Below are 25,146 nucleotides of genomic sequence, written 5' to 3'. Positions count from 1 at the left end.
ATTTTTATCTCTGTCACAAAAATGTCATTGGAGATTCAATGTAAGACTGCAGCATACACAAAGAAAGCAAAAATGCCAGTGAATATACATAACCACAATAGTAACAAAAATTATTTAATCATACTTGCTTTAAAAAGACCACAAATAATTTGAATTGAATTGAATTGAATGTTAACAGCCCATCTTCAGTGCAGAAGCTAACAATTCAAACAGGGTCCTGTGTGCTAGAGAAATTAATAAAATATTAATGTTAACTTGTTAATAAACATTAATTAATAAAGAGCTTCTGTAGTTTGGTTAGTAAAGACTGTCCTTTGGCTGGAAAGACCTTGGTTCAAATCACATCTCAAATGTGAAATGCTTTATAACAGCTTTTTCACTGAATGTAGGTTAACTGGTCTTATAGCTTCTCTGTATGAGAAGCTATTTTCATACAGAGAATAGCTTCTCCTGGAAACTCAGGTGTTTCATCCCACAAAACAAGCAAACTTGTTAGAAGAACATATGCAGTTGATAGATATATAGCAGACTATGCAGAAGATTAACCATCCTATCATAGCATTAATTTAGTTTCTATAGTGTTAGGATCAGTGGCCCATTATGGCCATTGAACCTAAAACATTAAATGAGAGATGATGATTAATTAAGAAATAACTGTTCTAAATATGACTAAAAATAAAGCGGAAGATTAACTATGACATTCAGTCCAAAATTATTTGTATTGTAAGTAATTTTTTTTTGTTTTTACTTTTGTCATTCTTCATGCAGAGCAATTTAGTAAACTATCCAGCAAGCTGTCCTTCTACGTGATGTGCTTCATGGCTAGATTATCTTTCTAAAATGTGTACCATGACTCACATATTTGCTTGTATATTTACTAGAATCAAAAATGTTAAGTCTCCTGTTCATTTAGTTATGTGTTCACACTATATACATAACTAACTACAAGTGTTTCCACTACTTTTTAAATCATCATTTCTTAAACTTTTAATGCTGATCTCTTTGAAGTTATCTTATATATCTTAAAGCATTTGAAAAGAAGGAAGCTTAATCAGAAATTTCATTCTTTGTTTCATCAGCAGAGGTCCTCCACAGATACAATCTTTAGAAGTTGAAACCAGAATTATTATTATTACTACTATGTGACACCTCCAGGGAGTCCAACGACTCATTGAGGGAAGATACCTACTTTACATCTCTCTGTCTCCACCACTCAATCCATCAACTACACCAATGCCATCTAAGGCCTGCCACCACCACTAGTACTTCCACAGACAATCACAAAAATCCATGCTTACAGCGGGATTCGAACCTGCAGCCTTTTGGCTGGAGAGTGGATACGCTAACTGCTCAGCCAATCAGGCAGGCATTATAGAAATGGTTATGGTGATGAATGAATATGATATTCCCTGCCCTTACATTATAGCCAAGGTTTGGCAGCTCCCTAGTGAAAAAAATTGTTCCACCAATCAAAATGCTTTGGATCATTGACACAACCTACATAATGTGCAGTGCAAAATTTGTTTCTTTATTCTGATGACTGCTGTTTTGAAACAGTTTTACTTCACCCCATAAATTACAACTGTGTTAGAAATAACTATTTTAATTTCCTGATGTTTTGACCTTCATATTAAGGTCATCATCTGGAGTATACACACATGTATACAGAGACAAGCTATATTACATTTCACATAGTATGCTAAAGAGACAATGATTTGATCAACGGTTATTCTACTGGCCTGACCTCTAGTAAAAAAATAAAATAAATAAATGAAATAAAATAAAATAACTACATCAAGGCTACATTCTTTTTATGACCACATCAGAGAAAAAAATTTTCCGCATACGTAGTTTTATTACAGCAAAAGTAATATCCTGATTTAACACGAGAATTGTTATATTAGATTTAAGATCCTGGATTACCTATCATCCTGTTTATAATTAACTCTTAATGAGAAAAGTTATGCAGGTAGAATATGTGCCTTCCATATTCTTGGGATTTTTAGACCAATTATTGTTAAGATTATGGTGGTTGATAAGAATTTCACAGGTCTCTTTAAATTTATGTCCATACCACGTTTTGTTGTGATGTAAACAACAGGTGCCCTTCCAATCAATTCTGTGTAAAGTACAGGCATGATTAGAAAGGCCAGCTTTACCATAATTATTAAATTTAATGCGTAGTTTATGTTCCTTTTCTCTGATAGGAATTGTGTATCCTGTTTCCCCTATATAGGGCAAATTACAGGTGCACTGAATATGGTATACTCCAGGGTGGGCCAGCAGAGGAAGTGGATCCTTAGATGAGTTGAGTAAGTTATTTAATTTTGCAAGAGGTTTAAAGGTAGCTTTAAGGTTGTATTTCTGTAGTATTCTTTATTTTATCTGATATCCCTTTAATGTATGGAATGGTTACAGTTTTATTGTAGTCTAGTTTATTTTTATTTTTAAGTGAGGTCTTGTGAAGAATTTTGTTGATAGTATTTTGGCTGTAGCCATTTTTTAGGAAGATATTGCTGATAACTTTTAATTCATCTTTAAGTGCTTTCATTGGAGAAAAACCTTCAAAGCCCTGTTTTTTTAGTATGTTAATGACACCTAGTTTTTGTGTTGGGTGGTGGTGGTGGTAGGTGTTTATATGTATATATTGGCCAGTATGTAGGTTTCTGGTAAACAGTGAAGAAAAGACTGCTAGAAGGAAGACGTGTGACAAGTGTATCTAGAAAAGGAAGTGCGTTCTGCTTTTCAGTCTCAATTATGAATTGTATACATTTGTGTACACTTCCTCAGCAACCTAAAGGCATCTGGCAGCCACAGGACCAGATTGCGAAAACATCGTCAACTTATCTAAGCCAGACTTCGGGTTTTAAAGGAGAGGAATCTAGAGCACGTTGCTCAAAATATTCCATATAATGGTTAGCAATTGGGGAGGGGGGGGGGAATGGCCTTCCTTCTGTGCCTTCTTTTTTTGTAGGTAGAAAGCGTTTTGCCACACAAAATAGCCAGAACGTAGTACATGTGCAAAGAACTCTGTGATACTGGGAGAGAATTTATCCTGTAATAGAAGGATTGTGTCATTGACTGGGACATTTCTGAAGAGGGATGAGACGTCAAAACTGACTAATAAATCACCTCAGTGTGATGTCTTAGATTTATTTCGTTAACAAAGTCTTGTATGTTTTTAATATAGGAGGGGAAATGACCAACCAACTCCTTGAGTGTTGACGCTAGTTTCTTGGCCAGGTGATGATTGGGTTGTCTATACCTTCTGTTCTGTTTGTGAATCTTTGGTAAACCGTAAATTCTCAGGGAACAGGCTTAGTGCAGAATTAATTTTTTTAACTGTGTCTATCTTCAGGCCAAGAAGTGACTGATTTAAGTAACTTTTCCTTTTTCTTTTTTATTCGATTGGTTGAGTTATAGTTAACAAGTTGATAGGTGCTGTTGTCTGAGACTATTAGATTCATATTTTCTAAATATGCTGTTCGGTTTAAAATAACTGTGGCACTGCCTTTGTCAACTCTAGTGATTACGATGTCCGGATTTAATTTTATCAATTTCAAAGCTACCAATTCAGATTTGGCTAGGTTGCTAGTTATTGTTTTTGTATAATTTAAAAGGTTCGAGTTTCCAAAATATTTGATCAGTTATGGTTGATGGGAGAAATCTTAAGCTTCTCTTAATATAGTAAATAAAATCTAGTTTGTTAATCTTCCTGGGTGCCACAGCAAAGTTTAAGCCTTTGCTGAGTAGCAAGAGTTCAGGGCGTGGTTAGATAGGTTGATCACATGACTGTTCGCTGAAAGCCATTGGTGGCTACTGTTATTCCTTGCTTCTGGTTGGCTGTTGTTATCACTGGCTTGTGGTTGGCTGTTTTCGTTCATGGTGGAGAAATTCAAATTTGTCCGTTGGCTTTCTGAATATCGATCTTTAAGTCTAAGAAATTTGGATATAAGTTTTACTTTCTTTGTTTCAAGGATACAATTAGCAGAGTTGTCGGTAATCCTCTCAAGGACATCCCAAATATCTGGATTCAAACAACTTAAAAGTTCAGATTTTAAATTCCGGACCTGATTTTGAGCAAAAGCCAAGTTTTTTCGAGTGGTTTGAATCTGTTCTCTGAGCAATGCTTTCTCCATACAGTAATATATTGGTAGTGCCTTTGCCAAGGTGAATTTTCCTTTAAATTTGATGCAGTTTGGAATAATATTGCTGTCTCTACAACGTTTTAAAAATGCCAGTCAATTAATCAAAACAGAAATATGCATCTTTAGCTTACCATAGCAATTGCATTGCTTGTGCGTCAAATCTCCATGAATTATGAGAATCCTTTCCTTTATCTATAACTTTCTATCTATATTTATCTATAACTTTAAATCTGTAATTTTAAATCTTTATCTATAACTCTCATTTTCTTAATGGACCCCATAAATTAATTTAATCTTTAATCACTTTTTATGTTTTCTAGTCCTGGGACCTTTTATATTAGTTCTTTCTTTCTTTCATACTTAAAGGTTTTAATTTTTTCAATTTAATGGAATGAGGTTGATATTTGAAAATAATTAAACTAGTTTTACTTATCTTACAGTATTTTTCTTTCTCACTGAAGCATTATCAACATACACAATTAAAAAAACCATGTGCATGTGGACATTAAAGCGATAGAACTAGTGAACAAAGACCAATGGAAAAATCCTAGGGTTGTTAATAGCATCCTCTGAGAAAACTGTGTGAAAAATTTTGGCTATCACCTTATATGATATTAAGTTGAACAGTAGTACGTTGCTCAGTGCCACGTTAGGTACTACTAAAGCAGTTAAGTGAGTCTCCGTATCTCAGTTGATATAGACGAAGCCCTTTGGTTGGAAAGACCTGGGTTCGATTCCCATCAGTGACGTGAGGAATCTTTATCTGCTCTCTCTCAATGAAAGATGAGTTAGCTGGTCTCATACAGAGGTAGGGGGTTTTTTCACCCAGAAACTCAGGTTTTTCATTCCCAGAACAGGCAAACCAGCCCGTGTGAATACACACATCTACAGACAGTGGACGCACCGAGAAGCATGGGCTAACCACTTTATCCTTGAGTGATTGCAGTTGTGGTTGTGAAGTCCAAGTGCAGTCGGAAGGTCGTGGGTGCTGAAGTGCCTGTTAGGACCACTGAAGAAGAAGAAGAAGAAAGCAGTTAAGTAGTTTACATCAGTTGAACAGTGGTATTTTGTGTCTGTTTGAATACTGCTCTATAGAAAACATTGTTATATACCACTCACTATAACAAGCCACAGAAATGTTCCAGACAGAGTAAGCTATTATTTCCATTAAATTAGTAGGCTAATCTGCTAATTTAATCTTGGTATGACAACAAAATGACAGTGAAAGCAAGCATCAGGAAGCTTGTATGCTGCAGACTTGCCTAAGATCACTTGTTTTCATAAGTGCAATATGTATGCCTGTGGGAATGTAGAGGATGTGTCCATTGAGAGTAAAAACCAGAGAAACAAGAGTGTGTGTGTGGGGGAGGGTTGCAAAAATAGTTTCATTAAATGAAAGTGAAGAATGAGAATGAACAAGAAATAAAAGACAAAGGGCAAAAGACAGTGATGAGCTTAAGTTTGCAGGTTTTTAGAATCCAAAAGGGTGAGCCAATGACTGATATCAGTATAAAAGGGAACATGAGTGGTGGTATAACAGCATGACTAACTTAAGAAAGAGCATATAGAGTGATTGCAGTCAGTGGATGAAAGGCTTAGATTGGTAAAAATGAGGCTAAGCATGTGTAGCATGAAATTAGAAGAGTAGTAGATATAAATGAATTGGTGCAAAAGCATCAAATGAACATAGCCAGGAGAAGAGTTAACAAATGACTTGAATGGCAGTGTACTGAGCTATCATTTATTAGAGGTGTGAAATTTCATCATTAGAGGTTATGCACAAGGTTTTGCTGAAAGGAGGATGAACATGTTGACTGACACTTTGGATATGAGGAATAAATAAGCAAAAGAGTAGTGGTGGTAATTAAAATGATTTGATTGGACAGGAAGAGAATGGGAGGTGGATATCTGGAATTATTGAAGAGAGTGAAAGATCAGTGTGGTAGAAAAGATAGCAAGTTGCCTGGGTATGACATGTGACAATGATGAATTAAGACAATGAACAAATTGTTGAATTAAGACAATCAAGGATCAGAAGTGGTGTGTTGGCCCTTCCAATACACCATTCATTTATGATCTTTGCTCATGTGAGATGAATATGAAGGTTAAATGGAATCTCACATATTCTCAAATTTGCAATTTGAGAATATGTGAGATGAATATGAAGGTTAAATGGAACTGTTTAAGATGGAAGCTATTGCTGAAAGGGAGATGATGAACAAGAAATCTTTGAAAGTAACAGCAATGTGAAAGAGCAGGAGAACAGAATAAATGAGACTGAAGAAGTGATTGTGAATGAAAATGAGAGTAGTGCAAGAGATAAGAAACATGAATGTAAATCAAACCAGGAAATGAGGTTTGCTGATTAGACAGACATAGCATAAGGAGAGTGGATGCTGAAAGCAGTATCAAATATCAAATCTCATATCAAATTGATATGAGGTTGATCCACTTAAGAATAGGATGGCTTAGAATGCTGGAGTTATAGTTAAGCCTGGAGAAAATAAGAGATTGTTAGTGATAAAATGTGGAGGGGGGGTGACAAGTGTCAAGAAGACAGAACTTGAGAGGTGACATAGGCCAACTGGTTATAGACCCAAAAATGAATTGCTGCATTTGTGTACAAGAAGTATCAGAAATGAAGAAGGTGAATTAGAAGAGCAGTAGGTGAATAAACACTTTTTATTCACCCAAAAGTTTTGTTATAAATGAAATGTTATTGGATCAGGATGATATCTTGATGGAAATAGAGAAAGAAAATTAAGAGAAATTAATTTCTTGTGTTTTTGAGGGATAACTACTTTACACAGCATATAATAACATTTGGCATGTGGGGATCAAGAGCTTTAGATTTCATCATATCATCAGAGGAAGTGATTATTATTGGCATGTCAAATCTCTCTCTAAGTCAGCAAAAGTGACCACAAAGTACTGGTTGTTTGAAGTTATCGGACAAAGCAACTAAGGCTGTGAGGGTAGTGTATTATGTCTGTTGAATGTATATGCTTTTCTGACAAGAAGGAAAGTTCCTTTATAAAATGGTATATCACCATATTATTAAAATACTCTACATTAGAGATAGTTGTAGATAGTTATGTCACTTGTTTGCCAAGTAAATTATAATAGGCAAGAAATTATATTCTTGTTTAATCCTTTACTCAAGAATATGCAAACATAGCGTTCATTGCCTCAGTATCCCATAATGCCCTGCGTGCGCACGCACACACACACACACATTGCTGTGCATTATGGGAAGGGTCACTACCTAGATTGTTTTTGATCTTTATTGAAGTCTCATTTGTGAGCTACACCTAGGAAGATACCAAGGTTGAATCAATGCAGAAGTCATATATTTACCATATACAAGTAGTAAAATGGAATATCACCATATTATTGAAGTACTCTGGATCTAATAATTGTAGAAGTGAATTCAGTAGCCTCTATATTCAATAGACTAGTCACGAAGATACTTTACTTGCAAACTTTGTTTTCTTATACTTGAGTAAAGGATTAAACAAGAATACAATATTATATATTTCTTGTAAAATATAATTTACTTTGTAACCAAGTGAAAAAAAAAAAATTCTACCATATTTATTTATAAAAAAGATATTGTATATCCATTTTAACTTTATAAAAATTAAAATTGATTTTATAAAATGAAAATGAATATATACTTACCTTTTTATAAATAATTTTTTCCAGAATGAAGCCTTTGGCTCTTATTTCAGTAACTTTCACAACTACTAGCTTTAATTTTTATTTTATTTATAGTTCTCTGTTTCTTATCTACTTTATTTTAATTTTTTTTAATTATTATTTTGAGACCATTAAACTATGAAGCTCTATCCTTAACATACTTGAAGTAGAGGAAAGAAAGAAATGAAAATTGTGTAATATCAAAGAAACCGGAAAGTTAGAGCATAAGAGTTAAGCAAACGTCAAATGATATTAAGTTAAATAAGAGCAGAATGGAAAGAGGAGAGAAAGTTTGTATTGAAAAACAAGAATAAGGGAGTACTCTCTTGTATACGAGTAGAAAAAAATATTGTTCACCCCCCACTCCCACGCCATTCTGTTCACAACGGAGGACTCAGTTGTGAGGATGTCATTATCATCATGATAATTAAAGATTTAGTCCTATTATGGTCTTCTCCAGCTTCAGAAGTTGTCAGCCTGTTTCTTTAAACAGACTTGTTTGGAAGTAAGAAGTTTAAAACATGTCAAAGTGTGCAGATTAATAAAAAGTGCAGATTCCCTGAGGCTGTAGAAAAAGATAAGGATGTTGAAATAATTATACTACCAGAAGAGTGAGACAAAACAGCTATTGCTCATAACTGGTATACCTTATGACAGGTATAACAATTGAGAACTATGCTGTGTTAGCTTTGCACTATGAACACCCATCTAATAACATATTTGTCCACTTCTCTGTGCAATCACGGCTTGCAGATGCCTAGGAACAGATTCCACGAGGTGTCGAACATCCTCCATGCATAACTCGACCATGTCCACTGCAGCAACTCCATCAGCTCACGCACATTCCATGGAGGAAAATCAGCAGTTCTCACATCCCGTTCTAAAATATCCCCACATGTGTTTAATTGGGTTAGAGTCAGGGTAGTTTGGGGGGGGCCAAGGCAATGTGGTGAATTTGTTGTCGTGTTCCTCCAACCACTCAGCAGTTGTATGAGCCCAATTTTTGGGTGAATTGTCCTGTTGAAAGATGACACTGTATTCGAGATAGACCTCCTGCAGGTATGGATGGGTATGGTCAGATAATAGGTCCCTGTAGCATTCGCCATTCAGTGTGGGATGGTAACCAACAGACCTAGGGCATGGCAGGAGAAAGCTCTCCCCCCATACCATAATACCACCTCCATTTTCCTGTTTAATCCTAACTGTGCAACTAGGGGATAGGGCTTCTTACTGTTTATGCCAAATGCGAACCCAGCCATCAGCATGGTGCAGCAGCAGCAGGAAACAGGACTCATCACTCCAGATGACCTCATCCATCTGTCAAGAGTCCATTGCCAATGTTCCTTGGCCCATGTAAGGCATTGTTTTGCAATGCCTGGCCATCATCATGGGTACCCTTGTTGGTCTCCAGCTGTGAAACCCCAGGCAAAGCAAGGTGCAGCACATTGTGCATGTGGAAATAAGTTGAACTGCCCCACTGTTATTATACCAGGGGGTGAGCTGTGTGACTGTTGCGCATCATTGCTGAGATACCAGTTGTTACACCTAATGCTCACCTATATGATCAATCAGGCATGGGTGATCAGTGTGAGCCCTTCTGCTAGATATCTGTTCATGATTAATCCAGTCCTGGTGCATCCTTGATATAGTAGTATAGAAGCAACCAATAAGTGCAGCTGTATCCAAAATACTGGTGCTGCCCTCCAGGCCCCAACTATCTGCCCGTGGTCAAATGGACTTACATTGCCACGTTTCCCCCATTACTGGCAAATATTTACTGATTACATGCATAGGGATAGGTGTGCACTTTAAAATAGCCGCATGCAACATTGATATCATGTGGTTATCATGCTGAACATGTAAATTGCAGGGAGGGGTCCTAATGCAAAACTAAGTATGACTAGTGAATAAATAATGATGAATTGTATTAATTATATTATTAATGGATATTAAAATAATTATTCTGCTTATTCTATGCAAAAATGGTTTTATTATTATTATCCTTTACACATAAAGATTATGAGTGAGTTTTCATTTGTCCTCTTAATATCAAACTCTGGCATATATATATGGAAAGTGAAAATTCTGATATTTATTATTTTCAGTTTCATCATTTGTCTAATATATTGAACCTTTACCTAACATAATGGCAAAAAAAAAAAAAAAAACATAAATCTATTTCATTATTGTGCAGTACAAAGTGAAGTTCCACATACTGAGACCATTGTTGCTCAGTATCTTTTATATAAATTATATTGTCATGGGACTACAGGAAGATATTCAGTTTGCAGATGATGTGAAGCTTGGTGATACTTTTAGTGATAGTGCTGATGTTTTGGCTCTTGAAGAGGATTTGAATAAGCTGAAAGGTAGGCAAATGAATGAGGGATATCAGTTTAATGCAAGGTTTTAAATTTTGAAATCCAGAGATGGGATGCTTCATGCTCACTTGGTGGAGTTATACTGAAAGAAGAAGAGGAGGAGGAAGTAAGGGATCTTGGGGTGATTCTGGATAGAAATTTGAAGATTAGAGAACATGTTGCAAAGGTTGTGAAGACATCTCTGAGAATTGATGCAATGTTGAGGAAGGCATGGACCACAAGAGTTAAAAGGGTATTGGTTCCATTGTATAAAACTGACATCATCTGAATATTCATGGCTGATATGGGTCACTAAGATTTGAAAGGGATAAAGTTACTTGGAGATGATGCAGAGATGGATAACAAAAATTTGGATGTGCAGGGATATTATTGAGACATTTAAGCTGTTGAAATGTTATTATTAGGTTGACACTGGGAAGATTGTTCATATGGTAGAACGAGGAGAAGGGTCAAGGAAGTAGTGAGTAAAAGGGTAAGAAGTAGGTTTTTTGCATGAAGAGTGATAGGAGCATGGAATGCATTGCCTGGAAGGGTGGAGAAAATGCAAACGATGGATAAGTTTAAGGAGTGGTACAATAAGCTTTGTGTTGTCTAGCATTGATCTCCTACAGTGAGTCTTGTTGGCTCTGTGGAGGTCAGGAAAATAATAAGTATATATAGGTAACATATTCCATAATACAAAAGTAGCCAAAATGAATAAAGATGAGAATTAGTTTATATGATAATTTGTGTGATGTGTCTCCATTGTTTTACTAGTATATTGATAATTTTGCTGCACTTGTTCAGAAATAGCCCTTATCAGTTGCACCAATGGATAGTAACAGTAAGTTTTTCTGATACTCAAATTATCTGTGTAATGTACCAATAACATATTTTTCAATATATGTGTTTAATCCATTTTAAATATATATACTACAGTCTCTAGTATCTCACACATTTCACTTCACTATTTATATTTTTTACTATCAAACCTAAGCATTAATTAAGTAATTAAGTTAGCTTTATTTTTCTTTCCATTAGCAGCCACCTACTGAACTTCAAGAACGACTTTTTGTCACTATGAGAAAAATAAAACTGTTACCATCGCCATCAAAGATACAAGATGACAGAATATCAGATATTGCTGTTAATATTTCAGAATTGTGAGTGTCTTTTTAAATCATTTTTTAAAATGGATTTTTCATTTAAAAGTTTTAATATCATCATCATCAAATTCCTGACAGGTACCCTCAAGGGATGTACAGGATATGATAGTACTACATGAAATATTTACATCATTACTAACTTCCTATCTACAGTTTTCCTTCAAATCAGTCTGTTACTTGTCAAGACTCCAACATTATCAGATCTTATATTTCTATCATCTAAGGCACTTTGTACCGTATCAATCCACCTATATCTTGGTCTTCCTCTGGGTCTTTTTCCTGCCAACCTGGCAGAGAACACTTGTTTTGCTAATCTTTCCTCGCCCATTCTGTTTAAAAGTTTTAATATATATTTTAAAATTTAATATTTTTATCTATTCCATGTAAAAAATGCAATATGTTTTTAGTATGAAAAATATGTTGAATTCATTACTTAACTGGTATGAAAAATTTTTATATTGTATGTTATATTTATATTTATTTATATTCTTGGTTTACTGAAATATACATAGAATAATATAATAATAATATTAGTATAGGACTTTCATAGAGTTGCAAGACTTATCACAGAAGGTTTGCACACATTATTATTGTTGTTGTTGTTCCGGGCAACTCATCAAGGGAGGCCCTAACATCATGTCAAGAACAACTATTCGACATTGACACAGTATCTATCATACCTTGCCTTGAACTCATTCACGGTCGTAGCAGCCACAACAGACTCTGGAAGCTTATTCCACTCATTCACCACTCTCCAAGTAAAAAACCTAGCTCTAACACCCTTGTCAACCACGCTCTTGCCCAGCTTCCATGTATGGCCCCTAGTCCTCCCACCACCAGTCATATTTTCAAAAATATCTTCTGGACCAATCTTATAGAAACCCTTCAGTTTTGAATGTCTCAATCATATCACCCCTCCTTCACCTATCGTCCAATCTCTGCAACCCACAAATCTTCAACCTATTCTCATAAGGTTCATTCCACAGACCTGCTATCATCTTGGTCACTCGTCTCTGGATCCTCTCCACTTTCTCCCCATCACGACATTCATTCACTTAACTCTTGCCATCCTCTCAGGTAATGCATTCCAGTCACCCACTACTCTTTATGCAGAAAACAAACTATTTCATACACCCTCGCACAACTCCAGGAGTGGCTTTTTGTTCCCTCTCTTATTCTTTGTAAAATCTCTTCAGTGTCCATCCAGTAAATACCTCTCAACAACTTACTCATCCCAATCATATCACTCTCCCTCTTTCTATCATTCCAGTCCTACGTATGATGTGCTCTCAATCTGCTACAAATAATTTTCCACATTCCCAATATCTTTGTTATTTACTTTTATATCATCTTTTCTAATCTATATCAAGTTTTCTAATCTCCTCAAAGTCAAGGTGATGGGTCTGTGCACAGCAATCTGTATTATTCTGATCAGAGCTTTATAGAACTGATTTGCCACTTTTGTGTTCCTTCACAAAGATGCACACCTCCGTTCTGCCTTTGATTGATTCCATTGAAAGCTCTTTATTGTCTTTGAGACCTATTGAAATAGTCCTGAAGAGTAGCCACAACAATATCATTAGATCCCTCCTCAACTTTGTACCATGATGGCTGTGTTGGCAAGTATCTTTGCTCACTAACTATAACAGGCTCTGGATTTCAATCTCACTGAACATGGATGTTTTTGAATATTTTTAGGCAGCAGATAATTTTCAGTATTTTCTGCACAATTTTCACCTTGCTTATTTAAAGACCTGAAGTATCTTGGATAAAAAAAAGTGCTGTTTGGTTTCTAGAATACAGTATAGATTATCTTAATCTTAGCCTCCCCATAGTACTAAGGTAATAATGTATTATACAGCATTGCACGAGCAGGATTCACATATAATAATAATAAGCTCTGTGGAATTCCATGTATACCCTTTCTCCTGTTTTATATTGTTCCCCTTTGGATAGCTCTTTAATATTAGTAGCTTGCCAGTTCATTCCCCTGCCTGTGAGGCACCTATTCATATAATGGAGGGGACTGATCCTTTTAATTCTTCCTCTTTTTCTTTCTTTACTTTTCTTCCCATATTCTTTGCTCTACTTCTCCTGAGTCGTTTTTGACTATCTTCTAGACCACCATCACTAGGATCCAAACGCTGTCATGTTTGCCATGCATTGCGACCCATGGACATATGGAAAAGGGATCCTGATAGTCTTGCATTACTTTAGCCGCTGCTTTGGCAAGATAGGCTCTTTCCAATGATCCTGGATGGTGCAGCCAGGATCATTTGGCTAGCAGGTTTGCCTGCAAGGGTTAGTGGTGTTGTAGTAAGTCTCTCACCCCCATGGTCCGGGGTTGGGATCGAAGGCTTGCTGTTGTGCTGGTATATGGCATTCAGGATAGCCCTAGCATTCCACTCCTGAGCACAGTCATTGCTTACCAGTTAGTGGACATTCATGTGTCTCCATAATGGGTGGAGAGCTCTGGTGCCAAACTAAAAATTCCTTCAGCATGAATTCTTCATATTCTTCATACGTTTTAGAGACTCACAAAAGTCTCAACCAAGTATTGATGCCATAGATACAGCATTTGGTAACAGAAGTATGAAACAAAAGATATATAATACTAGTATAAAATGTACCTGTGTTTTTGATCATCCATGCAACAGGTGAAATGCCAATAAAGAAGATGGCACCCTTCTTTATTCAAAAGGGTTTAGAAGGACTGGCAGGACCTCCCAAAACTGTTAAGAAATTATATTTTAGTAATATCCTTGTGGAAAGATCATGTCAGCAACATCAATGGATTCAGTACGAATCACACTAAACATAAAACACTCAATTTATGTGAGTGATATCAAAATGGAATCTCTGTGCTGTTCCTGATGAAGAGATATGTTCAGAGCTTAAAGATCAGGGAGTGACAGGTGTGAAGCGCATCCTGATACATAGGGATGATCACCTGGTTCCAACCAGGAACATCATCCTTACTTTTGATGCACCTAAGCCTCCAACATCTGTAAAAGCAGGGTATCTCAACTGTCTGCTTAGAGCATACATCCCTAATAACTTAGATGTTTAACTGTCAGAAATATGTACATGCCCAAACTGCCTGGTGTGGCAGTAAAGAGCATGATAACAAATCTTGCTCTGCAGAAAAAACTAAATGTGTCAAATGTCAGGGAGATCATTCAGCTCACTATCATGCATGTCAGAAAGGGAAAGATGAAAAAGAATTATAAAAAATTAAAACAGGACCAAACATATCATATCAAGATGCAAAAATAAAGTTAGCCACCACATCTACTCTGAGATCCTCTTATGCTGAAAGGGTAACAATTAAAAAAATGTCAACAGCAACTCAAACTCATGTCTATTTTATCATCTGATAATTTCACCATACCTGAACTTTATGATCATGAGTGCTTCTCTGTTGAGTGCATCAATCATATGACCTATGGCCTTACTCTAGAGACTACCCAAAAATGGTTCCATTTGAAGAGAACCCATTTGTCAAAAAAATTATGTCAAAAATATCTCATAGAGATAAACCACCAGACACCCCACCACCACCACCACAGAAAAAATGGATACTTTGGTATCCACTGAAAGTAAATCAAACTTGCCAACTGAACCTGACACATCAGATGTATTGAATATTTTACCAGAGGAAGAGATGGACACTGACTATCCACTCTTCCCAAAAAAACAATTGACAAACAATATAAACCTGACAAAGGTAAGTCCTCGACCTCTGAAAACCAAACAAGTCTATAAAGCCAAAACAACAGGAAAATTTTTACAATGGAGCTGTCGTGGGTTTTGCCAGAATATCACTGATATCAGAGATTTTACTGCAGAAACACAAACCTTTCTTATTAGATATATGAAGAGCCAAAGGCTTCAATTCGGCGATATGACTTGTTTAAGTTAAGGGATATTACATCCCGTATCATTTCTTAGCCGAATAAGAAACTCAAAGAGTTTCATGCCGAATATAGTAGAAACTATATAAAGTTCGGCGATTCCAAGCATAAGCAAATACCTGGATTCGGCTAAGAAACGATATGGGATGTAATATCCCTTAACTTAAACAAGTCATATGTCGCCGAATTGAAGCCTTTGGCTCTTCATATATCTAATAATTTATTAGGACACCTCTCGGCAATACTCATAGACAGGTTGTAAGTTCTGTTCGCTACAAACTTGATATTAACTAGGTCTACCTACTCACTGATGAGACCTCAATAAAGGTTGAAACCAGTCTGGGTAGTGACCTTCTCTCATAATGTAGAACAGTAATACAGCTCCTAGGAGCTAAGTTCACATTATGGGTAAATATCAAGAATAGTGATCGGAGCTTGCTCCACCTTTGACATGAGTTGCCTCAGCTTACACTACCTTAAGGGTCAGTTGCTGCTGTATCCAGGTATTTGCTTACGCTTGGAATCGCCGAACTTTATATAGTTTCTACTATATTCGGCATGAAACTCTTTGAGTTTCTTATTCGGCTAAGAAACGATATGGGATGTAATATCCCTTAACTTACACAAACCTTTCTGTTCTGCCTACAGGAAACATACTTAAGACCCAATGAGGATCTTAGCTTAAGGAATTTTACTGTTGTACGCAGCATACCTTCAGTTTTGTAACCAGAGGTGTTCCTGTTCATCACGGAGTAGCTATCCTACTCGGCAGTCATACTCCTTTCCATCATGTCCAACTTAATACTGCTCTGGAAACAGTAGTGATTCACCTATCAGTGGTATTTCTTATTATAGTATGTTCATGGTTTGTTTACCACCGAGTGCTGAGTTAAATGAAATGGATCTTGATAACCTTATCTTGCAACTGCCTGAACCCATTCTTCTTATGTGTGACTTTAATGGCCCCAGTACTCTGTGGAGTGGTGCCAACACAAATAGATGAGGTCAAATCATTGAAAAAATCCTTGACAATAATGACCTCTCCCTTTTGAATAATAGACTCACTACTTTCTTCCATATGCCTACATGCTTATATTCTGCAATTGACCTTACAATCTGTTTCCCTTCCATTCTTTCACTACTCGTGGGATGTCAAAGAGAACATATATGGAAGTGATCACTTTCCTGTTCTTTGCACAATGTCTTCACAGGAACCATGTTCTCCCTACACAGATGCTCATATAGAAAATGGACCAGGCTGACTGGAATACTTTTTCCCATCTTGAAAAACTTAATGTTAATACTGTCTGTCAAACACCTATCAGTGAAGTGGTACAATATGTAACAAACTGCATTGTCTAGGCAGTAACAGCCTGCATTCCAAGAATGTCGTCTCTCTTTCCACTCTATCCAGAGCCTTAGTGGAACCCAATGCCAGAAAGCTGAAAAAAAAAAAAAAAAAAGATCAACACAGAGCATGGGGTATATCTCGTAGATACCCCACCATATCAACTTAATAGCTTTTAAGCGTGCTTGGGCCAAAGCACGTTATGTGAGACGTCAGAGTCAAAAACAATCTTGGATCTGATTTACTTCATCAATTAATCAAATGACCAATGCAAAAGTTGTATGGGATGAAATCCGGAAAATGAAAGGTAGATATAGAACACACCATTTGTCTATCTTAGACCGTAATGGAAATGTTATTGCTGATCCCAAAGCTATTGCAGACATTTGGGGAGAAACTTTTGCCAGAATCTCAGTAACAGCTTCATATCCTCCTGAATTTTTAAATTCAGGAGGATATGAAGAAAAGCAAAAAAGAAAAGCAAAAGCTAAATTTTTCTACCAATGGGCTTGAGCCATACAATCAACCATTTGTTAAGGAGGAACTAAAAAGAGCTCTTCTACTGTCTCACTCTAGTGCAGTAGGGCCTGCTGACGTCAATTATGAAATGATAAAATATCTACCATCATCCTCTCTGGATCTCCTCTTAATATGCATTAGAATACTTGTGGAGGAAGAGTTTCAGATTCTTGGCATAAGTCAGTTGTCATTACTATCCCAAAACCAGGAAAGGATTCAACATAAGCAAATAATTATTGACTTATTGCTCTGATCAGCTGTCTCTTTGTAAGATATTAGAAAAAATGGTTAATGCCAGACTTCTCTGGTATTTAGAAAGCAACAATCTTCTCTCCAATACACAATGTGGCTTTCGTAGACATAGTTCAACTTTAGACTATTTGGTTCATTTAGAAACTTGTATAAGAGATGCATTTCTGAAGAGAAAATCTAGTTTCAGTTTTCTTTGACACAGCCTGGGGATATGGCATATTAAAAGACCTTTATAACCTAGGTCTTAGAGTACACTTTCCTGTATTTATTCGAAACTTTCTGACCAAGTGAACTTTCCAGGTCGGAGTGGGAAGTACAATATCTTGGCCATATCATCAAGAACAAGGTGTTGCCCAAGGCTCTAACGTGTGACACTCTTTTGCTATCAAAGTTAATTCAATCACTGAACAGCTTCCTCCTACTGTAGACAGTGCTCTATATGTTGACTTCACAATTTACTGTCACTCTCATAACAAGAGGGTTATTGAAAAACAAGTTCAGCAAACAATCGATCATGTTTTTCTATGGGCTCTTAGTAATGGGTTTAGGTTTTCAACAGAAAAAAGTGTCTGTGTACACTTCTGGCGAAAATGTACTCTTCATCCAGATCCTGAATTAAGAATGGGATGAACTATTATTCCAGCAGCAACAGAAGCCAAGTTCTCGGGACTCATCTTTGACAGAAAAACTTACATTTCTTACATTTGTCAACTAAGAGAAAAGTGCAAAAGAGCATTGAATCTCCTTCGCACTCCATCCTCTACTGAATGGGGTGCCGATCGATCTTCATTGCTTCGTCTTTATTGTGCACTTGTATGTTTAAAGCTGGATTATGGATCTCAAGTCTATAGTTCTTCCAGGCAGAATAACCTGCAATGGTTGAATCCTATCTATCATCAGGATATTCATACAGCTACTGGTGCCTTTCACACATCACCCACTCAAGGTTTTATGTTGACGCAAATGAACTAGCTCTATCACTTAGATGGAAACAGTTCTCTCTTAATTATGCACTATAGATAAATCTCTTCCAGATCATCCTACATGGACTAATGTTTTTTCTCTACATTGGAAAGCTCAATATCACAGAAAGTCAAACTGCCATACATTCTTTTATTGTGCATGTTAAAGAGCCTATGAAAGCTGTTGGCATGAATGTTGACACATTGCTTACATCAAACATAACAGCATCCTTCTATGGCAGGTTTGCACTCCATCCTGCAATTTCTCACTTTGTCAACTAACTACAGATGTTTCATACTCTATCTGACTACCTGCAATTGTTTAATGCACAAAGCGCAGGCCACTCTGATTTCTTACCCATCTCTGTACTGATGGCTCAAGAACTGATACCTCTGTTGGCTGTACTGCTGTGTTTCATGACATTACTATCTCCAACCAGATCCCACCTGATTGCAGTAATTATAAAGCAGAATTGCATGCCATTCAGCTTGCACTTGTGCATATAAAAGAAAACTGCTACCAAAAGTGTGTGATTTATATACTCATTGAGCCCTTTACAGGCTATCTCCTCTCTTATGTATAATCCACATCCAGTGCTGTATGAGGTTACACCTGTTGTACAAAATGAAAACACCCTTAATTTTGATATTCGGTTGTGCTGGATTCCTAGCCACATTGGAATTAAGGGAAATGAGACTGCAGATGCAGCCAGCCCCTAGACCAGCTCATAATACTTTCTCCACATACTGTTTGTCATTATCATATACAGACTACAGAAAGTTTATAAGATCAAAGCTAATTGCTCATTGGCAGTCATCATTGCAGGAAGCATTCACAAACAAGTTATATGACATTAAGCCTGAAATTAAGCATTGGCATTTTAGTCAAAGTAGAAAGAGAAGAAAGAAAGTTGTTCTTGCTAGGCTCCACATAGGTCATGGTCATCTTACACATTCTTATTTACTGAGGGCTGATGACCCTCCCATGTGTGAAAAATGCAAAACATGATTTGTTGTTTGTCATATTCTGGTGGGGTGCCAGCACTTTACACAAGAGAGGAATGAAATTTTTGCCTATCTAGCCAAGCCATATACACTCAAGCAGATGTTATCATACTCAGGCAGATTGCATGAAGTTTTCAACCGTCTACAAATAATTAATTTGTACAAATACATTTGACTGTAATTTCGTATACATGTAGGATTTTGATAACTGTAATTTAGATACTGTATTGCTAAACTGAATTTTTGTGCATATATATTATTTACAAATTTCTCTTTGACTGTTTATGTACTGCCGTAACCTTTGCTGTAATTTTATTTATATGTATGTACTGCATTGCTTGGCTTAGTTTTAATACATGCTTATTGTTTACTAGTTTGTCTTTGACTATTTATATGTTGCAATAACCTTTAATGTGATGCAGTATGACCTTTCCTTTTCTTCTGCCGGTAAACCATGAGCCAACCAGCCAGTTCATTCCAATCTACATAGTTATCTAAATCCTTTTCTTGCAACTAAAATATCAACTTATATCAAATGCTTTTATGAAATTCAAAATAGCATGGTATGTTCATTCCTCTCTATCATCTCTTTGTAACCATATTCTAAAATGTGACCACATTAATAGAACATGACTATCCATTAACAAATCCATGCTGGCTTCCATAAATGACCTTGCTCCCATCTATTCATTTCTGCATACTAGTCTTAATAATTTTTTCATAATCTGAACAACTGCTAAAAGAATGTGATAGTCTGCAGTGTGATGCTTCCATTTTACCACCACAACCTTTCCACTCCTGAGAGACACTTTCATTTGCAAGACTTTCTGAACCAGTTGTTCAATTATGAACAACTTTATTGCCATTATTATTTCCATAGCATTTCTCTAAAACCAGGTGAAATCCCATCCAGCTCCATTGCCTTGTGGTTAACATTTGGAATTCCAGAATAGTTAACATTTCAAGACATTCATTTCATTCTCTTTAATCTCTCTCTAGGAATAAAATTAAGGTATTTAAATAGAATGAAACACTTTAATTTTTATCATTACTTCACCTTCTGTATAAACCTTTCTGTGTTTTAGAGACTCTTCTGGTGGTAATTCTCTTGAAATACTTGGCAAAATCCCATCTGATTGTACTGCCTTGTCAATGTCCAGGATAGTTTCTGCATATACAGACGTACTACCCTCACTCTTCTATGAGAGCAGATTGCCCACCTGCATTCTCTTGGCTGACACCAACAAAGCTATTTGTGCACTAGAAGTAGAGCTTGCAGATTCACTGAACATCAATCTTTGGATGATCCTTTCCAGCATCTTGAATGCTTCAGCAAAAAAATAATTTCAAAAAATACAATGTCAGCATATTAAAAAATTTGAAAGTTTACAAAAGAACTCAGCTTCCAAACCTCAACATGGTAATAAACCTGTCATCCCTTATCCTGAAGCCTGAAGCAGTCAGCACACTCACACATGGCCACTACTTTGTAATAGCACCTAAAAAGATCCCTGCAGAAAAAAATAATTATACAGGTAGAACGAGGTATCCACATCCTTCCCAACCATATTGCCAACAATATCAGACTGAATGTAGTCAGTGTTCATACCCAAGCCAAACCACCAAAAAGCAACCTATCAAAAGAAGAATTCAAAGCTCTGCAAGAAATGAAAAGTAACAAAAAAATAGTAATTACTAAAGCAATCAGATTACACAAGTGTACTTGTCTCTTTACTTTTAGATCATTCTGCCTACCTCCCTATAGAATATGATCCCACCAGCACCCAAATCAGAACACTCCATAGGCTCCTTAAGAAGGTTACCTCCTGGCCTTGGAAGTGACAGACTAAAACCTTTTAACTCTAGCCCCCCCCCCCTCCTCCCCAGATATATGGACTACCAAAAATCCATAAGCAAAATGTACCATTACGTCCCATTGTGGATGGCACTGATTCCCCCACCACCACCACCACCACACATACAAATATACAAATTAGACAAACATTTAGCCACAGTGCTCACACAATATACTAGCAACACATGTACCTTCACACAAAAAACTCAGCCCGCTTTAAAGCCAGTATAGAAAATCTCTCACTCCAACACACTGACATAATGGTCAGTTTTGATGTTTCCTCCTTATTCACAATGTCCAACTCAAAGATACCTTAGACCTCCCAAGCCAAATTTCTTTCCAATATCTCAGCTCTCTTTCAGTTCACCATGAACTCAGACTATTTTGTTTGCCAAGGAAAAGTCTACAAACAGATGGAGGGAACAGCAATGGCTTCTCCACTCTCTTCACCCTGGCCAACTTCTTTATGGAGACCTTTGAAGAAAAAGCCTTAAACTCTGCCCCACCTAAACCCACCATTTGGCCACATGGCCTGGATACACTCCACAATTTCTAAACACATTTAAACAATCAACATCCCAGAATCCAGTTTACCTTGAAAAAGAAAAACAGCAACAGTCTCCCTTTCCTAGACACTCTGATTACATGCCAGCCTGATGGACCCCCTGACTTTCTCTGTTTACAGAAAACCTACACATACAGGTAGATACATTCACCAGCAGTCATCCCCCACCTCTTTTCTCCCAACAATATGGGATTATAAGAATCCTATATAACAGGGCAAAATTAATCAGTTCAGATAACAATGCCCTAACTACTGAACTTAACTATATCCTTAACACCTTCTTAGCCAATGGCCACAACCCCCAAAAAATATTAAAACCAGTTGACCTCAACCCACTCCTCCCCCTTCATAGCAGAGATTAAAAAACTAACAAAAATCCTAAAAAAATATGACTTCTCAACTAGTTACAAACCATTTAAAAAATTGGCATCTCTTATCCTCTCCACTAAAGACCAGCCACTTCCCCTAAACCTCTTGTTATAAAGTCTCAAAGGTGAATGAAATTACTGCTAGCAATATGTGAGTCGTTTAGAAGCACATTCCTCCACATTGTGCAAATGATTTTAAATGCTTTTCAAATGAATCTAAGTTAATTAAATCTCATTCTGAGAAATTGAGTGATTCCGACCTGCTAAATTGAGTTACACAGTGGGAAGATCCTGAAGAATATGAAGAAAATTTAATCACTGACAAGCGCAAAAAGATTTCACAGAAACAATTTGAAAATATTTTTTGTACAATTGGAGTTTTTAAGCACTAATACTTAGACACTGACCCTGATGAAGAGAGAAGTAGTAAAATTTGCAGAAGTAGTAGAAGAGGCAATAGGGCTATACTGTCAGTTGTCTGAATAAAAGAAACAGAATGTCCACCAAACTACGTTAGTTCACTTTGTTAAGAAGTAGAATAATAAATTTATAATCTGAATATGTTTTATTGTCATTCAGCTTCATGGTTTTCCTTTAACTAGACCCTGAGATATACCCTAATTCTTCTTTAAACAAATTTGAGGAACAAATTATACTTTTTCCCATAGGTTATTATATTGGATTAGTGCGTTTTCAATGAATACGCCTGTTGCTGTTTTGAAGAACTCATTAGGCGCATTAATCGAAGGATTGCTGTATTAAAATTGATGAGAAATACGTAGACATCTGCTCTCAAGATGAACAGTAAAAATATATCAAAATCTACACGTTTTATCTATTTCTTTTCAATCTAGGAGTTGACAGATCATGTGTTGATTTTCAAATATTTTGTTTGTTCATCCTCTGAGCAGATATCTATATAAGCTTAAAATTGAAAGCAAGTCTTATCTTGCATTGTTTTCTATTCCTTCCTGTGAAACTTACTTGCATGGCATTGTTGCTTTATTAAGTTGCTGTGCAGCATTCAGAGTTTAGTACAAGTCTGCATCAATCAAGGTAATCTGTGTATCTTGCTCGACTGCTTACATAATTTAATGTCACATCAACATTTCCTTTCATTTAGCTTCATGTGATTTCTCTCACTGCAATATTACAATTACATTTTCTGGTTAAAATTCAGTCATCAGATTCATTGCAAAAAACATTCTGAGAACTGGAGAAGATAAAATTGTTATCCTTACTATCCTGATTATCATGTGTTTCTCTGGAAGTATGGGTCCTCTTTGTTTCTTTTAATATTTCAATAAGTGGTACCAAAATTGAAAATTTTCAGTATCTCTTATTAAAAGATTGGCAACTGCTGGTTTAGACTGTTGTTTCAATTTGATGTTATTGCTCACACTTGATGCATGATTTTTTTTAACCAATTGAAAAGAATATTTGTAGCATAAGTTGGACTTGAACATCAAAGCAGTAGCATCCATCTTCAATTAATCAGTTGTAAATTATGGTTGCCCTGTAAATGTTACATCAGATGTATTTTGTTATGAAAGGGAACTTTTTTTTAATATATAGATTACTTTTATTTTCATTTTTCAGACATTTCTATTAATATTTTTATTTTTAACTTCTTTTTCAGAACAAGAAAAACTGTTATCTCTGGCTCAAGGTTAGCTTTTTTCATACTATTATATATCTTATTTAAATGGCATTATACAGTCCACCACTATAGCAAACACTACTATAGTCAATTCACTTACTAAAACAGACTACACAAACATTCTCTCATAAATGACATTCTAAAAGAAATTCATTGTACATCCAACCTAATATTTTGTTCCCTGTAAATTCACTATAAGATTATAATGAGAGTTGACTAAAATTAATAGGCCATTATTATATTAAAAATAAAAATATCATCATTTGCATCACAAATGCAAACCTCCTTCTCTTCATTTAAAAATATCTTTTTTTAATAGTAACAGTCTTGGAAAAATATTTATTAAAGCATTTGTCTTATCATGTCGTTTTTATTTTTCATAACATGTCCTTTCTGTTTCTTTTCTTTGGTATAAAAAGAACAAAATAAGGATAGTGTCTCATATGTTGGCATAATCATTTTATTAACATATAACCTGCCCAGTAACATATCATTGCTTGTTATTTTTCATCATTTCATATTATGATTAAAAGGAATCACATCAAAATAAGAATAGCAGAAAATTTATTTGTTCAATAAAGTGAATTGTTATGAATTTATAAACAGCTGTGTATATTCCTGCAATTTAATGTAGTTATGGCTACATTCATTTAGAGAGGGTGAAATGAAACCAGAGATTGGATTTTTGCATGTTGACTGAAAGTTTCATTTCTAGCAAACTGATACTTTTGTAACCTCCCTCCTATTTGCATATGTGTTTTCAATTTGCTTAACCACACAGCGAAACACAGGATACAAAAATTGGAAAATTGAATTAAATTTTTACTGTAATTGGTTCATTGTCATATTAGAAAGAAAGAAATAAAGAGTAGAAAAGTAGAAAGAATAGAAAGAGATTTGATCTGTCTGAACTGATAGTTTCTTTTAGAACAGTTATTGGTAACAAAGAAAATGCTTTCTGGACTGCTGATGTTCACCTAACTGTGTGTGTATTAAATATATTTATATATTTATGCGACTTATATAAGTATATATGAGGGTGGTCTATAAAGTTCTCAGCCTAACAATCAAAAAACAAATTTATAATTTCAAAATTATTTTTATTTTTCAACATAATCTCCCTTGTGACTAATACATTTATTCCAGCGATGCTCCAGCACCATTATCCCATCCCTGTAGTGGTTCTCGGTAAGATCTCCTCAATACCCCTCTACAGCTGCAATCACCTCTTGATTTGAAGAAAAACGCTGACCAGCGAGGAAGATTTTTAGTTTTGGGAAGAGATAGAAGTCAGAGGGAGCCAAATCTGGGGAATAGGGTGGATG

The 25,146-nt window shown here is 35.9% G+C and overlaps 1 protein-coding gene across 2 annotated transcripts in view; it reads left to right on the top strand.

Annotated features, from left to right (window-relative positions):
- Positions 1-25,146, top strand: part of mbc (dedicator of cytokinesis protein myoblast city) — a 643,249-nt gene that overhangs the window by 531,838 nt on the left and 86,265 nt on the right. The window contains exons 36-37 of one of the 2 annotated variants that reach the window (XM_090391142.1): positions 11,252-11,370; positions 23,801-23,830. In XM_090391142.1, the coding sequence (XP_090247268.1) occupies positions 11,252-11,370; positions 23,801-23,830 (149 nt within the window). Of the gene's footprint in view, positions 1-11,248; positions 11,371-23,800; positions 23,831-25,146 lie in introns of both variants that reach the window. The other variant, XM_090391141.1, reaches the window with a different exon arrangement.

Source organism: Typopeltis vanoorti, chromosome 4, assembly GCF_054136105.1.
Source record: "Typopeltis vanoorti isolate ZY-2024b chromosome 4, IOZ_Tvanoo_1.0, whole genome shotgun sequence".
NCBI classification, from domain to species: domain Eukaryota; kingdom Metazoa; phylum Arthropoda; class Arachnida; order Uropygi; family Thelyphonidae; genus Typopeltis; species Typopeltis vanoorti.
This window is presented reverse-complemented; position numbering and strand designations above follow the sequence as displayed.